The following is a 17922-nucleotide window of genomic DNA, read 5'->3' on the forward strand; positions in this document are numbered from 1 at the left end:
CGCGGTATTCTGCGATGGCAGTTCGCAGTAACGATGTAAATCCCCGTGGGCTGCCGATTTTAGCTGTCATTTTCTCTTTGCTTGCGGCATCAGGTCGCGGTATAGTGGTATAGATTTTCATTTCATTGTCTGAGAAATCCAAACCACTCTTTAGTATTATGTTCGAGGTCACGTTACTCACGTACAAATCTGGTACTTGCGAATGGGTGCTCTTGCTTTCTATTGGTTGACCAAAGCGGCTTATCAATAACCGCAATCTAGTCTGCATGTCATGTTACCAATTCAAGATAAAGATCTCGCCACAGCGCATTTGTGATGTCACGTTGCTTGAAACGAAGGTAATTTCCAATGAGGACACGTCGTTTAATTATCTCGGGAACCTCAGCGCAGGTATGGATGGAGAGGGAACATTTCACTAAAAATTAAAAACGTATGTAACTAAATATGCATGAATTGAAATTTCTGAAACTACAAAACTTGTGGTTAAGCAAGCCAAATAAAGCAATCATCATGAGAAAGAGGAAAACACATCATTAGCTTATGTGGCACCAACGTTTTCTGTTAAATGTTCTATTTTGAAATTGGGCGCAGAATTAAGGAGCTTATGGGCACATCTCTTCGACAGCTGGTAGAATGTTTAACCGCATTTCTGTGGTCTTCTGGTAAGAAAACAATGGGCAGGTTCTACGAGTATATAGATTAACTGTTGACTACAATTTCTTGTACAAACTAGCATGAACTAATTTTGACAATGTTTTCCGCTTCTCAGGTATGTCCCAGTGAAGACGGTAGACACTAGGTTATGTTGAATATTTACTGAAAACAAACCACACCGCTAGATTTTGTAAATTTCTTAAGAGCAAGCTTTAGCTCGCGTGCTCATATCTAAATACACGTAAAAAGAAAATTCCTTTTTCTTGGCAACCACTACACCAAATTTGGCTAGGTTTATTACATTTAAAAGAAGAACTTAAAATCTTGTAACTGTTGGTTTCGAATTTTTATTTGGGTTTTCAATTCTATATTCAAAATGAAAAATATCAAAAATTTTCAGAAAACGAAACTATCAAGTTTACAACTCTCTAACTCGGCAACACAAAACAATACCACAATTCTGTGAATCGCATCTAACAGTACATCAAAAGCGGGCAAAATTGGCATGTTACACACCAATCTAAAAAGTTCAGTAATCTGCAAATACAACTTCCGCAGAACCCTTGTACACATTGTAACAAATTCACGTAAGATATCAATTGACATATTGAATTTGTCCGCCCTTTATGATATAATGGATGCCATTTAAAGAACTGCGTTGGCGGTTCTTGATGCACAGCCAATAATATATAGACTTCGTGCCTCAATTTTTTTTTCGATTGTTCGATTTTTTGAAAATATTGTTAACAAAATACAAGCCCTAAATCGAAATTGCGCTTCCAGCAGTTACTAGAATTTAACTTTGTCTCTCAAATGCAACAAATTTTATTAAACTTCGTTCAGTGGTTATCTCAGAAAAACGTTTTTGCGTTTTAAATTGGTATAGGCCACATCGAAGTTCGGCCCGAGCGAAAGCTTCCTCTTAAGTTACTGATTTTTTTTTTTCCACGATCGATTCCAATCTCTAACGAGCTTCCTGTGGACTAGCATTGCAATATCTACAAAATTATTTTCTAATTTAGTCATCTAGCGAAACAGTTTTGATCTTGATGGAAGGTTAACGACATGCGGTCACGTCTTTCATGCCCCCCTCCCCCCCCCCGTTCACTTTAGTCTCTTTAGCAAAAGCAAATCAGGATGAAGGCGAACGTTGCCCGGTCACGAGACATTCCTTACATGACCCGACATTTTCGTTAGAATTTGCTGTTACTTTCAATTAATTGCTCTCTCCGGCCAAAGATTATGAGGTCGCATACATTAAAATATTGTGCCTTAATTACCTGCGTATTAATTAACATCGCCCTAGTTGACACAAAAGATCGCAGGTTCAATTCCAACGAGAGGTCGAAGGTTCAACTCGCACCAAAGGTGTAGAGTTCGTCTCCCCATGAATTTTACCGCCATAACGCCGGAAGGCGGTACGCCGGACATGGGATTTTTCGTCCTGTGAGCCATCTAAGACTTTCTCCTTAATAATGGGAAAGGCTACATGCGTAAGGCGCAATGAAATAGAAATTAACCATTCTACCATATATGCTCGCGCGTTAACAGTTAATGGCGCAGCTTTGTTAACGTCGGCTCTGATTACCTTCTCCTTGAGTCCCTTTTCCGAGTCAAACGTCAAAGTGCGATTGTCAATGGGGTCAAACGCGTAATCTGCATCCACTTCGGAATCATGGCGGTAGTATTTTCCGTAGTCCTCCGAGCAAACCTGGCGAAAAAGAATGTTATGCATTATTACCTTCACAATAACAAATGATGATGTTTTATCAGTGCGTTGTTGTTACGGACATTTCACTGCCAAGTCATTAACTTGCAAAAATTAGGAAAAATAGACATCACCTGAAATAAACGAAGCACCACGTACAGACTAACAAATGCTCTTTGATTCGTGCAGAGTTATGTAAACGTTTTTAACAATCGTCTATACATGAAACGCCGAAAAGTGTCAAAAATAAAAATAGAAAATTTGCATACATGGCGCAGATGTCGCATAACGACGTGACAGAAATTAAAAAAAAAAGGCTTTGACTATGCTAAATGGGATGGTTTTACAATCATGAGCGTAGCCTAAGTGCATAATACATTCATTGGTTGAAACTACCTGCGCTTGGAAGATGAAGCTGTAGGCGGCAGATGCAATACAACTGCTCTTAGTTGAAACGACGAACCTGAATCGACATGCTCGGACTCTTATCCTGCTAAGTGATTAATCGAGGGTTGGAATGTGCCTCTGAGAGTGACAGCTGTGTTAATGGCAGCCATAGATGCAGCCGCTGGAGAGCAACGTTCAGCAGAAGGCATTACGTTGTACCTCAACCAATCACTAGCCAGCTCACTAAAAAAGCATCGTGTGCTACCTCATAGAGTCAGCGCTGCGACAACGTAACAAAATTTCGAGCTCAAGTTCTTGCGTGACCTTCGCAGCTGCGTGGAGGTTCGTTGCACGAAACGCCACCATCGCAGTGAAGCATAAGTGAAACTGTCGAAAAAACAGCTACTTTTAGTTAATGGCGGTGATTCGAAGCAGCTAAGAGGTTTTTATCATTTAGAACACTACATTTTTCGAAGACTACTTCCAACTGCTATCTCGATCAGCTGTGTCTTCATCGGGTATGTGCAAAAAAAAAATATTGTGCTTGCTCCGAACGGTGAAGCATAGAGAGTGACTGCAAGGCCTAGCACTGTGCTTGGACTTCTCGGACGTTGGTCAAACCGTGCTACATGCGGCTGCGGCACGCTGACGCGACGAACCCCGCAAGGCAACTGCTGCTGTGTTGAAGGAACAGCACCCTGGCGGCTGCCGGGCATCCCACTATGTCGGCGTGACGAGGCACAAATGCAGTTGCGTTCATGGCATCTCCGGTCGATGGCGCAAGAAGTGAGACCGAGGGGAAACCATCCGCTTTAGTCAGCGCCCAGCAAAATACTAGTTGCCGTTGTCTTGAAGTTTGCTCTCGATTGCACTCGGGTCAGTGCGTACACAGAGCAGCTGAGCAGCAACACTTGTGTGCTCGTAGTGTTAGCACGCACAGCCATCAAAGCAGCACTGGAAGGCGGAACGCGTCCCCGAGTTCACCACCGAACCAATATCGAAGCATTCAATATGGGTCCATTTCGCTTCGTCGCGCGTGCAGCCAAACGCATTCCGCGTTTTTGGAAGCTCCCCTAAAACCCGGGCGCCGGCCTGGCATGCACCGTTTATCGTGGGACGATGGGCGGCCCTCACGGCGGTTGCGCTGACGCTGCGAACCTAAGTCGATCGTCGGTATAGCTGCTATCGTAACAGAAGACTTACTTGTCTTGGATGGACATCTCCGTGGTTCTGATCGCCAGGCGAGTCAGTGCATGGATTAAATAGGCTGAAGGATGCTTCTACGTCATTGTCTAAAATATGTTCCCGTTTGTACTGCTGCGCCCGCATCGAGAAAGATATATATAATAACATATTTCCTTGATTCCGCCGCTCCAGCCATCTCAGGTTGTCGAGAGCTTCCACCTGAGGAAATCAGAGCAAAGAAACCAAACGCAGTTGAGTCCATGGGTGGAGGGGAAAAAAATGGTGCACGTGTGGTGTAATCCTCAAAACAAGCCACTCCGCAGTACTTGCAGGCAATGTGTCATAAGTTTTCACTAGGAAATCGTCTAGTAGTGGGACGCGACAAACTGAAGCAGGAAAAAGCAACATTGCCGTGTATTAATGAGTTGATGGGACTAGGTCCGCAATCTTAAGCTGTCAAAATACCCCAAAATGATAGATACTAGCTGATTTCACCCTTTATATTCAGCCCCTTTCAAAGGCACCCTGAGCAAGCGTTCGCGCAGAGAGAGTGCATCAGAATAAAAGCACTCATAAACATCCTGAAAACACACAGGCCGCCTATAGAAACTGACCCTGTCAACCTTTAACAGCCAAACTTTGTCGTATGAGGCTAGATTAGCAGGACTCTTAGAGGAACTATCAGACGCTGTTGGGGATATTATCGGCCTTCGCGGGATTAGAAGAACTGGTGAGGCTTACACATTGCTGAACAACAGCTATGTCCTCTATTACTGAGGTCTCCCTGATAAGGAGCAATACGGGGTAGGATTCCTAATCCATAAGGACATAGGGGGCAACATTGACGAATTCTAAAGCATTAACTAGAGGTTAGCAGTAGTCGTAATCAAACATAACAAGAGGTATAGAATAAAGCTAGTACAAGCCTTGGCAACTACGGCAGTTGTTACGGCAATTGTTAGTACCATCAATGGGCAACTACAGCGTCGTTTCTAGAGACGCTTGAGAAAAGATGCTGGTAGAATTCGCAGAAAGGAATGAGTTGAGAATGAGGAACACCTTTTTCAGAAAACATAGCAACAGAAAGTGCACCTGGAATAGCCCTAATGGTGAAACAAGAAATGAAATTGATTTCTTACTTTCTGCCAATCACAGCCTAGGGCAGGATGTAGAAGTTATAGGCAGGGTAAAGTGCATTGATGATAGGTTAGTGAGGGCTAATATTCACCTCAGTTTGAACAGAGGAAGAGGAAAATTGGTGAAGAAAAAGCAGGTCAACTTAGAGGCAGTAAGGGTAAAAGCAGCCAAATTAAGGCTGGTACTTGCAAACAAATATGCAGCCTTAGAACAAAGAAATGACGTTGATAACATAGAGGAAATTAATGAAACCATAAAGAGGCTGGCTTCAGAGGCAGCAGTTGAAGTGGGAAGCAAGGTACTAAAGCAACGAGTAGGCAAGCTCTCTCAAGTAAGAAAGCACCTAATAAAGAAAAGACAATGAATGAAAGCGTACAACTCAAGAGATAAAATGGAATTCGCGGAACTGTCAAAACTGGTCATCAAAGCGAAAACAAGAGATATTCGAAATTATAACGTGAGAAAGGTTGAAGAAGCCGTAAAAAATGTACGCAGCCTGAAATTAGTGAGGAGGACACTTAGCATTGGACAAGGCAAGATGTATGCACGGAAATATGAGCAGAGTAATATCATCAGCAATCTCAATGGCATAATAAATGCAGCGTAAGGTTTCTATACTTACCCGTACAATACCCAGAGGACTTAGGAGAACTCTATTCGGAACGATAATGAACAGGATACAGAAACTGTTCCCATAACTAAAGATGAGGTCAGAAAGGCCTTGCAGAGCATGAAACGCGTAAAAGCGGCAGAAGAAGATTGAATAGGAGTGGATGTAATCAAAGATGCAGGAGAGAAAATGCTTGCAAAACTGGCAGCTCTTTATACGAAGTGTATATCGACTGCATCCCTGAAAACTGGAGGAATGAAAACATTATACTAATCCACCAAAAAAAGCGGATGTTAAAGAATTGAAAAATTGTAGGCCCATCAGCTTACTCCAATAATTTTAAATTATTCATCAATTATATCCAATAGAATAAGGCCAACAGTGGACTTTAATCAACCAAGGAAACAGGCTGGCTTTGGAAGGGATACTCTACAATGGATCACATCCATGTAATTTATCACGTTAATGAGAAATCCGCAGAGTACAATGATCCTTTCTATATGGTTTTCTAAGATTACGAAAAAAGCATTTGATTCAGTAGAGATACCAGCAGTCATAGAGGCATTGCGTAATGAGGGAGTACAGACCGCTTTCCTAAATACCCTGGTATGTATCTACAGAGATTCAACAGCGACCTTAATTCTTCAGAAGAAAAGTAGGAAGATACCTATAAAGAAATCGGTCAGACAAGGAGACAGTCTCTCCAGTGCTATTCACTGCGTGCTTGGAAGAAGTATAAAAATTATACAACTGGGAAGGTTTAGTACTAAGGATCGACGGCGAATACCTCAGCAACCTTCGCTTCGCAGATGACATTGTTCTATTCAGCAACACTGCGGACGAGTTAGAACTAATGATTGAGGACCTTAACAGGGAGAGTGTGAGAGTGGGGCTGAAGGTTAATATGCAGAAGACAAAGATAATGTTAAGTAATAACAGTAATAACCGGTCCAAAGAACAAGAGATCAGTATCGCAAGTGAGCCTCTAGAGTCTGTGAAAGAGTACGTTTACCTAGGTCAACTAGCCACAGGGAACCCTGACCATGCGAAGGAAAGTCACAGAAGAATAAGAATGCGTTGATTCGCATACAGCAAACATCGTGAACTCCTGACTGGGAGGATACCGTTTTCATTGATAAGGAAAGCATACATTCAATGCATTTTACTGGTGCTGACATATGGGGCAGAGACTTGGAGACTGTTAAAGACGCTTGAGAACAAGTTAAGGATCGCGCAAAATGCGATGGAGCGGAGAATGTTAGGTATAACTTTAGGAGCCATAAAGACAGTGGTTTGGATCGGAGAGCACGCGGGCATAAACGATATTCTAATAGTAAGAAAAGAAATGGCGTTGGGCAGGTCACGTACTGCGAAGATTAGATAACCATTGGACCATTAGGGTGACAGAATATGTACCAAGAGAAGGGAAGCGCAGTAGAGGACTGCTGAATACTTGGTGGTGCGACGAAATTAGGAAGTGTGTTCAATCGAGCTGGTTGGCTCATCTCTAGAATAAAATCAGGACTGGCACAACACTGGACAAGCAAGTAAAGAACTCTTTACTCGCTCGTCCTGTGTTGCGCTATTCCTGTTTTTATTTGAAATAAATGAGCAAATTTGCGGGTGCAAGTTGGAATCCGTTCGCGCAGGACAGGGGTGATTGTAAATCGTACGGAGAGGTCCTCGTCCTGCAGTTGACATAAAATAGGCTGGTGATATTTTTTTATTTATTTATTTATACACCTGCCTCAAAGGCTCAAACTGAAGTATTCCGTGAGGGGTGTAAGAAAAACAACATGTAGCGAAAACAGGAGAACACAGCCAACAACAATTAAACAATTGAAACAAAGACGTCGTTTAACATCAAGAAAATCAAGAACAACAACACTCTAGACGATCAGAAGCGCGCATAGCTCATCAAACTCCTGGCAAAAACTGCAAACGCATATATACCTATAATTAGCTTGCAAGAAGTGAGAGGAGAGGTGATACTATTAAACATCCTGGCGTTCAAAACACCAGGCAACGAGAACGAGACGCTAGACCGAGACATCCAGACGTGGGAGTCAGAGTTGCCTTGCAGGATCTCAATGGCAGGTCCGCCGCGGGTCCCGATCGAGTGACCAAAAGAGCACTCAAGAACCTCAACGAAGCGGCCATCAAAACGCTCACGAAATTCTACTTCTTGCACTTCTACTTGCCAGCACTTCATGCCAGCACAAGAAGTGCTGGCAAGAAGGAAGACTGCCTAAGCAATGGAAAGCAGATAAGACGATCCTCATCCCCAAGCCTGGCAGGCCGCCCAACTCAGAGAACCTCAGGCCAATCTCGCTCACTTCGTGCGTGGGAAAGGTCCTCGAGCACGTTCTCATGAACAGGTGGCAGCGTTACCTGGAAGAATCGGAGCTTTACCCAAATTCTATCATCGGGTTTCGGAACAAGCTCGGGACGCAAGACGCCATGATCATACTGAAGAACGAGATCATCGACGATGCGACGGGCACCAAGGACAACAGAGCCATACTCTGGCTGGACTTGCAGAGCGCTTTCGGTAAAGTGAGGCACTCGGCTATCCTGGTCCAAGTATCCAGGCTAAACATGGGCCGGAGGACGTACCAGTACATCAGACTTCCTGATGGAACGGACCACCGAAATCTGCGCGGGAGACCTGCAGCTCGAAGAGAAGAAGCTGGGCAGCGTTGGAACTCCGCAGGGCTCGGTGATCTCCCCACTACTCTTCAACCTCGTGATTATCGGGGTGGCCAACCGTCTAGAAAGAGTAGCGAGAGTGCGGCACACCATCTACGCCGACGAGGTTAAGCTATGGGTACCAGTAGGAAACGACGGACACATCGAGACAACGCTGCAAGAAGCGGTCAAAGCCATCGAGGAGCAGCTCGACGGGTCTGGTCTCGTTTGACCTCCGGCCAAGTCAGAACTGCTGGTGATCCCACCCAAAAGAGCGGGCAGGAAAAGAAAGAATATGGAAGTGAAGTAAGAGCGTCCCAAGATCACGGTCAAGACGGCGGGAGGACAAGTAATACCGGAGGTCGAAAAGATTCGAGGGCTCGGGCTGCTCATCCAGCGAAACCGAGTCAACGGTGAAACGGTCAACAAGCTCGCGTTCAAAGCGGCTGCGGCAATGAGACTCATCAAGAGGGTGTCCAACAGAAGAGCGAGGATGAAGGAGGAGAGGTGGACTAGGCTCGTTCAATCCTTCGCAGTTAGCCACATTACGTACGTGGCCTCCTTCCACAACTGGAGGCCGAGCGAACGTAACAAGATAGACGTCACCATACGCAAGGCGTATACGGCGGCACTCGGTCACCTCGGGAGCACGAGCACCGAAAAATTCATGGCGCTGGGAGTCCACAACACGCTGGACGAAATAGCCGAAGCACAGAGAACGGCGGAACTCGAGCGTCTCTCTGAAACGAGAACCGGAAGACAGATGCTGCGGGACCTTGGCCTCGAGCCGAGGGAAGGCAAGCAGCAGAAAGACGTACCTATACCGGATAGCATCAACAGAAAGCTCAGGGTCTGCCCGATGCCGAGGGACGTGAACCCCGAGCACAACAAGGAGCGGAGGTTGGCGAGGGCCAGGGCTCTCGTGGACCTCCACGCCAGAGAGGAAGGCGCCGTCTACGTGGACGCGGCGGAGCATGAGCAGCGACGCATACGCGGTGGTGGTTGTCGGGGCATCGATGGGTCCAACGAAGACCGCGGCGAGCGTCCGGACTTGAGAAGCGCACAGGGCGGAGGAGGTGGCCATCGCCTTGGCCGTCTCCGACCCCGGATGCACTACAGTGTTGTGTGGCTCTAGTACGGCTGTGAAGAACTACGCCAAGGGTAAGGCATGTAGTGAGGCCGCGCGCATACTGCGCACAGCCGAAGACATCGGACGCAAAAGTGCTGTGGTGATCAAGTTGTTTCCGGCCCACATGGGCAGTGACGCCTCGGAACGCAGGAAAGTGAACGTGAACCACAACGAGACGGCCAACTCGGCCGCGCGGAAGTAGCGAAGGACCAAGACCTCGAGGAGCACAACGCACGAGACTGATGTAGTGGCCGCGTCGCGGTAAAGGTTTGTCCTCCCTGCGTGGAGAGAGCCTAGCCGATTCTGCAGGCATTTTCAATAAAGTTGTTCTCTCTCTCTCTCTACACATTGAAACGATTCTGATTGCGCCTAGTTGCACTGTAATTTCGAATATGTGTAACACGTTTCTTACTAAAACAGTCTGGAAGGTAAGCGACTTAGGTGTTGCACTCGGTGTCAGCATGGCATGTTGCAAATGTTCCATGCATGTGTTTTTTTTCATGGTGCTTTACATTAGACGTATCCTTCGTGTGGCTCGATATGTTGTTTTGAATTTGCACGACATGAAATTGTTATCACATCTCAAGTACCTGTGGAGAATTCCGGCGTACAGTCTACACCCTGGAACTTAACAAAACACAGGGAAGAATCAAACATTCTTAATCTGTTCTGAAGGTGCGCTCTTTTCGCATTTCTGAAGATGCAAGAAATGAGGCGAAAGTAATTTTTGAATTGTCAATATCAATTTCTATCTGAGGCAGCCACACATTAAGCAGGCAACCTTCGTACAGATTGTTTGCAGCGCCAAGAAAGCTAGACCTCGCACTTGTGTTCAACGAAATCAAGGTAAATACGGGAGAGTATTTTATATAATGTAGAAGCAGCTTCCGTTTTAAGCAAAGCTTCAATGTGTAGAAGAGTACCGATTTCTAGGCTCGCAAGCTTGATATTCGCAAGTATTTTTCAATATTGTTTCGATACAATAAAGAAAGAGTTCTAGTAAACGCTTGTCAAATCTTCCGCCACTTCATGTGTTGAAAAATGTAAACACAACAATACCACGAAAACTTACAATCGAGGTAGTGCCGTTTTCGAGTTCCTGGACCTGAAGAGCCTCGGTAGTGTTCATCATAGACATTGGAAAGACCCAGCAGTTGGAGTCGGCACTACGCGGGATTGACATGTGGGTGATGGCTATGTAGTACGTAGGCCGAAAGACTTTACTGAAACATAGAGCATTCCACATCACCACGACAATTATACGCTGTTGTGCATCAGTACTGACCGAAGCACTATTTCCCAGCGCTAATATTAGCAGGTGCCTGTGTCAGCAACCGGTGCATTGTTGGGGAAGCTAACCGCATGGATAATCGGCACATGACATCTTTTTTCGCTGGTGATGACAACTTTTTATTACAGTGTAGCCATATGCGCTCACAATCGTTGCACGCACATATTTTCTAAAGAACGCTAGCGAATTATTTATCTCAAGACTCATAGACTCTAGAGACATTCACTTAGATTAAGCGTATTGAATCATAGACTACTGCGGGCTCACTCCACATAGATTATTGTTTATCCTTGCATTTCTCGTCTAGGTTGTCTCGCCTGTCCACGCACAAATTTAAATGAAAATATTGAGCTAAGCGCCTTCTGCTGATGATCCACTCATTGTTGAAAACAAAACAGGCGTAAGATTTGTTTACTGCAATACCATTTGGGAACCATATACACGAGTGTTGGCGTAATTATATGTAGCCTTCAATGTATATTCTTTAGAAATGTAACACTCTTCATCCAGTTTTTATTTTATAACCCTCACTTTTACGAAGAAAATTCAGGGTGATTAGACAAACAGAAAAAGATTGTGTGCAAGAGTAGCATAATAAATTGTAAACATTTCCGCATTTGTTATACATAAGCACCGAAGTTTTAGCATGAATTTCAAGCAGTGAAGTTAACGCACGAAAAACTGCATTTAAGTTTCTTGCTGTCTTCGATTTGTTGATGTGAAGAGAAAAAGAAAGTTATAAGGGAGCTAAAAGTTAAAAGCATTATCTTTAGCAATTATTGGAATATTTACTAAAACTGATTAGTACATTTAAGGGTGGTTAAATGACAGTGCTTGCCGCCAAATATGAATGGATGACGTAACAGTTGTTGGGTTCCTTCTTTCTTGCGGGTAAGGATTGTCCCACAACACAGACCAAGTAAGTCGTTCATTTATTACAAATACAAAAAAAAGTGTTGGAACGACGGCCTCTGTAAAACAAAACTAAAACCACACGGCCCACATCGGGATGAGGTGAAAACATAATCTGTCAGGCTTTGGACTCTATTGTTTCGTGTCAAAAGATATGCCAGGAACCGGAAAATCCGCTCTGCCGTACATTTGCTCGCAATCGGAAACGCATTTAGTCCGTCCGTAGGCACATTGCGACTTGCCTATCCAATGCAAGAACAGAAGGTACATTACAGATAGCAGCAGTGTTGGTACTTCTGTCTTGTGACGCGTTCTTCAGCCAGAATACGCTATAAACGTTTTCTGTTTCGTAATTGTTGAGCCCAAAGAAGAAAAGGGAATCCACTCTTCGCCATTGATTGTTGCTACCGACGAACTTGCACCAGCAGATTGTTAGAAGAAAGTCGTCGTAATTATACTTTTGAGAGGTCTAGTTGGCGCAAGATTCCCAAGCTGGAGCCCCAAGCCTGTTGCCCGGAACGCGTGCTTCTCAGCTTTAAGCAAACGGCAGTGCTTCTACAGAGGGACTAAATTTATTTGCTGGTGCAGAACGCCTGCCAAATAACTGCTTCGGGAGTGTGTCTTCTGTCTATGCAAAATTAAAAATAACGACGGTTATTACGTAGGCTCTTATGCATGTCAACGTTGTAATGTGCATTCCATCAGTTTCAATCTTCTGGAGAGCTTATCAGAATGAGAGGGCACAAGATAAAAAAAAAAGTTTGTTTTGACTTTTCTTATACATGCATGGAGAAACCTAGTGATCAAAATAGTTTGACTGTATGTTATATGTACGTCTTCATCTTCTAGCGTTGTGGTATAACAAACTGGTTTAGCTCATTGATGCTCATTACAACGGCAGCAAGAATAGGAAAACGACACAAAAAAGAGAAGCCCAAAGGACGAGCGATGAACAAACAAGTGAAAGCTTATTGCAATTACAAAATAAATACAAAGAGTCCATGTGTATTCGCACCTCAATGTCGTCCACCTACAGGTATGAAGGACATTTTTCCAGAAGTCTGGTCTCAGCCATTGTTCTAAAGCCTGCATAACTATTAGAAATAATTACGGTGTCCGACAAGCGCTTGGCTGACATTGCTAAACATAACTTTATTCCGGGGCTGTGAACTGTAGTCAAGCTATCTAAGACACCCCCGTCTTTTTTTCCCGGTCCTTCAATATGTACCTCAAGAGAGTTATAATTAACCTTCATTGAATTTACGCTGAATTGATTTTCTAGGTCAAAGCTGGTGGCACGCAAGTAGTGAAAGTATATGAAAAATGAACTGTCGCCTACCTGAATTTGTTGGTCCTCAAGAAGATGTAGTGGCGCGAGAACTGTACACCGAGAGCCGTACGGACGTCAGTATCGGGCATCATGCTTTTTATGTGAATCACAATACTCTGCGACAGAATAAAAAACGGGTAATTTTGGACAATTTCACTTCTTCATCAGAAAGTTATAAAAAGTGCAATAAATAAGCAAAGCATTCACGACGAAGAGAAGGCGCTGAAGACCGAAACAGCTCAGAAAGAACTTGGGGGCTGCTGTTACTAACAGAAAGATTTAGTTCAGCGGCTGACGTGTAGATACGTTGGAAATAAGAAATCGTTTTTCATGTCGAGTGGTGCACAATATCTGATCGACTTCCTAAATAAAAATTGTGAATTGCAACATTTCCAGAACAAAGCTCTCATTTTTACAACTCTGTAACTCAATAACAAGAGCAATCCTCCTATTCTTTGTACTGCATTAATTAATGCATCAAAAGCAGACAAAATTGATGTATTTTCTGGCATACCACTAATCGGAGTACGACGTAGCGATACCTTCCTGAACATTCTAACAAACTCATGTAACCTGTGACAATGCGTGCCAGATTTGTACACTTAAGAGCGTCTAACACATGCGTTTTACTTAAAAGTGGTACTTTTTGCAGAATTACCGATTTGTAAACATTGTACTTATCCTAGTATTTTGTAAAACTTGTGAATTGCCAACAATTTTTGTAAACATTCCAGGTTTCTGTGGAAATTTCGCTTCTAGAGCCAATGAATTGACTACCGTCACTAGACTTTTATTTACTCTCAAATACAACAAATTTCGTTCAAATATTATAAGGACAGCTTGTCTCGAAAATACATTTCTGTGTATCAGGTGTATTGAAATACGCGGCATTGGATTCGATAGAGCGATGAAGCTTCCTCTTCTAGTAATTCTTCGACAGTTCTCCTTACGAATAATGTATGGTACAAGAATACATTTGCAGCGCTCAGGGATACAAATAAAGGCTTATCAAACGTTCACGACCACTTCCATGATATTAACTTGACACTGTTTTTCGTGAAACACACAACTGCAAACACGAACCGTCTGTTCATTGACTTGGAAGTATCCCTGCTACTTTATAGCCACAGTGTAACACGCCTATACTGTGTCACGGAAATTCGTTTCATGTCCCCAAGAGAAAATTTCTGGAAACTTTTGAGGGCGCTAAGATTGCTGATATAATAAATAACTGAAAACAAATATTGCTGCCGTATTTGTCAACTTCTCCATCTCTCTATTAAACGCACATGTTTAAGCTTGCCAATTATCTCAGATTCAAGCGCTAATTGGGTGAGCAGTTAATCGAATACTTAGTGCTTAAACATGCAATTAGGACGGGCTATGGGAAACGCGCAACGTTCAATGGCGACTCCAATCACTGCAACGCAGTCATCTGAAAACGCAGCTAACGAATATCTACTGAGGTTCGATTTCAAGTACCAACACATTTACTTTATAATTAGGTCACATTTCATTCCCACGAAACATTCGCGCGAATACTTAATACATTCCGTTCAATAAAGAAGCAACGAACGAACATCTCCATCAAACTCGGGCCAAATTGAGAAACATTTTTTTATTCATAAGAAATGTTTGCTATTGTGGGGTTGCTTTTGGTTGAAGCGTACATTTTGGATGTTGCATTGCTTGTGCAATTGCGCTTGCGAAAAATTTTATTTGCGCAAGCTCAGACTCATTTCTTTTAATTTTGCCCTTAATATTGTGCTCAATGTACACCTTTTAGAAGACCAATACTGCGCTCCACGCAGTGACCAAACCATCGGAAGTGATGTCTACGAACCCAAGGACAGAGGCGTCTCTCAATAAAGGGGAAATCTGCACTTGAAGGACGAAAATTTGGGCCGGCATTTGTAATTTCAATTTTCTCATTCTCGCGCTTTCAGGCCTTTCGTTCATATCGATAAGATTGATTGCTTAACACTCCAAGAACCTTAATATGAATTGCGTGTTAAAATATTTGTCGCAATATAGATGGGGCGGCTTTCGAATGCTTTTTCTTAATTTCTTGAAAGAGTAATTTTCATGTCGTTGCCGCTCTGTAGGAGAAATGGGTTTTGTTCTATTGGGCTATCGTTAAAATTTTTTTTCACAGAAAGGTAATGGACGCGGTGACTTCTGAATGAAATTTCGTTAAAAAACTTATTCGAGGAGTATTTCAACGTTAATACCTTTTTTATATTGAATTAAAGTGAGCATTTTAAGTGTAAGTTTGACTGCCTATAGCCTCACTTCAACATGACCTAAAACTGTGACTCATGGCTTACACGCAGTATGAGCAATCAGATTCGATTGCGCGTATTGTACTTTAAGTGTGCAATTTTCTGCTTGTTAGGTAATTAGGACTTAGCGAGCAAATTCTAGTTTTGAATATCAATATAGTTACCTTAAGAAATAAATAATTGGACTTTTAAAACACGTGACAAAAAAATTCGCCTATGATTACGATAGTCCCTCATGAAAAATTTGTGCGCAGCTCTGTACGTGTTCTCGCGATAAATTCCTGGCGCAGACAATCTGTCTCCTGCAGCGCATTGCAAACGGGGCGATGTGTGGCGTGACTGCCTGGCTTATCGTGAGATCGCGAGAAGGGGCGCGTGGGTGACGCGCATACTTAAAGCTGCGATTAACACCAGGCGCCGCAGACAGACCTCCGCTCATGCAGTGCTTTGTTTCGAGGCATGAACGGAGTGCCCGAGGCTCGAGGCTCTGCCCTGAATCGCCTTTGTAAATTCCGGACAAAACTATTTGGTTAGTATTGGGATTATGTGAAATACAGTTTGGCAATATGCACCATCCGGAGATGTTTAAAGTGCAGCCCAATGCATGGCACACTGGTGCTTTTGCACTTCGACAACATTCAAATGCGGTCCCCGCAGCCACAAATTTGCACCCGCGTACTCGTGTTCAGCAGTGCGACACCGTAGCCGCTGGGCCACCACGGCGCGTATTGGCCTAATGCAAAAGCACTCGGTCATTGCGGAGACGTTTTATGGGAAGCATATTACTAGGCCTCAACTCCGCTCCTCAGGCGCGCTCGGTGTCGCCTTCAATACCACGTGACACCGTGACGTCACGACAGAGGAGAAACGGGGCTCCAACTCTCGTCGTCGCTCGCGGCGTCGCGGCGGTATATAAGCAGCTGCGCCTGCCTCTGCCTGACACTCACGAGGTGAAATGCCTCCTGGAGACAGAGCTGCTCGTTGGAATGAGAAGCGAAGGTTGCGGCGTGCTACAGAGACTGTTTCTAGGTGGCTTTCCTACGGCGCAGCGACTACGCGCCCCGCATCGGACGCGGTGAGCGTCGAGCAACGCAGCGTTCGGCGCGACAACGAAATGTGCGCCTGAGCAAGCGCCGCACGCCTGAGCCGACGCCGACGACACCGGCTTTTCTGCGACACGAGCTCGTTAACGCTGTCGCGTTAAAATAAAGGCTAGTATGCTTCGCATCCTGGGCTTAACCTTAGCTAAGCCACAGCCATTCTTTATATATTATTTAGTATGTATTTTTTGCATCCCGAAGAAAAATGGAATCAATAAAGGAATGCTAGGCAAAGTCTTTCGCATCTTGTCAGCTAGTGGCTTAAAGAGAAGGAATTTCAAGGCGCTACCTTCAGAACTGTGAGGCATTGTGCGAGTTTGTCACCGATCGCGAAGTCCCCGTACACGTTCATCATGCCGAAGTGCTTGACTCCCAAGTTGCTCAGGCGAGTGATGCCGTCAAATAGGACATGTGTAGTTACGTCGGCGAAGAGCTGGCCTCCGCTGTCAAAAAAAGGAAACGCCTCAGTCAGACACAGTGAGTTTAGCCGTAAGAAGGGAAGTGATGCTTTACGATAACGAATTGTCACCGAAACAGCGGTATTATTACTTTTATTTATTTCTCTACTGTATGGTGTTCCACGACCAATGCCCAGGGTAAGAGGTTCGCTGTTTCACCACGGAAGGCGCAATTCACAACGGCCGCGTGATTACCGCAAAGCAAGCCTCAAAGAAAACACCGCCTTATCACAACAAACACGCAGCCTACTACTCCGACGCGTGTACGGTATGCATCCTTTCTATCTTGATTTACAAAGTTACAGCCACGTACCAAACAACGATGCTGTGAATACCTTAGAAATAGCTGCGCGTACGAAAGTATGAACGCAGAAAAAGAATTGTTCAGACGAAAGAAAGCGCGAATCATTTCATAAATAAAAATTGTACCATTTCTCGATTGTGTAAGACCGTGCGCCGGTGGGTAATGGCACTTTTGGTCACTGATATATTGAAAACCCTGCTTCTGTGTTGTCTTCATTTTTTAAGAATATAATAAAAGAGATGAAAGTAATATTCAAGAGCCATCTTGATCTCATGCAAAATCATATTTTTTTTGTGGGAGTGTAAACAGAAAAAGCTCTTTCAGGCCATCGCAGGGAGGTTGAGAAATGATTGCTCCCCTCTAAAGGGGGGCAGGATATTTTATTTGATAACAGGTTTGACGTAGGAATAGTTAGATATAAGTCTCGATGAGGCAATAAATGAGCGAATACACGTAGAATTTATAAAATTAGTAGAGCCATGTTCGTCACGTTGTTGTTCTACTCGAATTAAAAAGCGTAATCATGCCATTTTCGTTATGGTTAATGTATACGACAGCTAAACCGGACTCAATATGTGCAGTGCCTACACTACATGCATGAACTGCTTTTTGTATGTCCGCTTTCTACAATATTTCTATTCAACGATTATTTTTATGTTGAGAGGAATGCATGGATAGCTTTTCTTTCTACGCTATTGGACATCTTCTAGGAAGCAGCTTCAATGATTATTTATATGTGGTTCCAGC

General features: G+C 43.9%; 2 protein-coding genes across 7 annotated transcripts in view; one reads left to right on the forward strand and one right to left on the reverse strand.

Annotated features, from left to right (window-relative positions):
* Positions 1 to 17922, forward strand: part of LOC135913004 (uncharacterized) — a 156088-nt gene that overhangs the window by 98463 nt on the left and 39703 nt on the right. The gene's annotated exons all lie outside the window — the stretch shown is intronic.
* Positions 1 to 17922, reverse strand: part of LOC135913007 (uncharacterized) — a 44862-nt gene that overhangs the window by 3948 nt on the left and 22992 nt on the right. For both annotated transcript variants that reach the window (XM_070524392.1, XM_065445638.2), the window contains 5 exons: positions 16703 to 16856; positions 13041 to 13147; positions 10571 to 10721; positions 3953 to 4153; positions 2243 to 2365 (listed from right to left, as the gene is read on the reverse strand). In XM_070524392.1, coding sequence (XP_070380493.1) covers positions 2243 to 2365; positions 3953 to 4153; positions 10571 to 10721; positions 13041 to 13147; positions 16703 to 16856 — 736 coding nt within the window. The remainder of the gene's footprint in view (positions 1 to 2242; positions 2366 to 3952; positions 4154 to 10570; positions 10722 to 13040; positions 13148 to 16702; positions 16857 to 17922) is intronic.

Source organism: Dermacentor albipictus, chromosome 8 (genome assembly GCF_038994185.2).
Source record: "Dermacentor albipictus isolate Rhodes 1998 colony chromosome 8, USDA_Dalb.pri_finalv2, whole genome shotgun sequence".
In the NCBI taxonomy this organism is placed as follows: Eukaryota; Metazoa; Arthropoda; class Arachnida; order Ixodida; family Ixodidae; genus Dermacentor; species Dermacentor albipictus.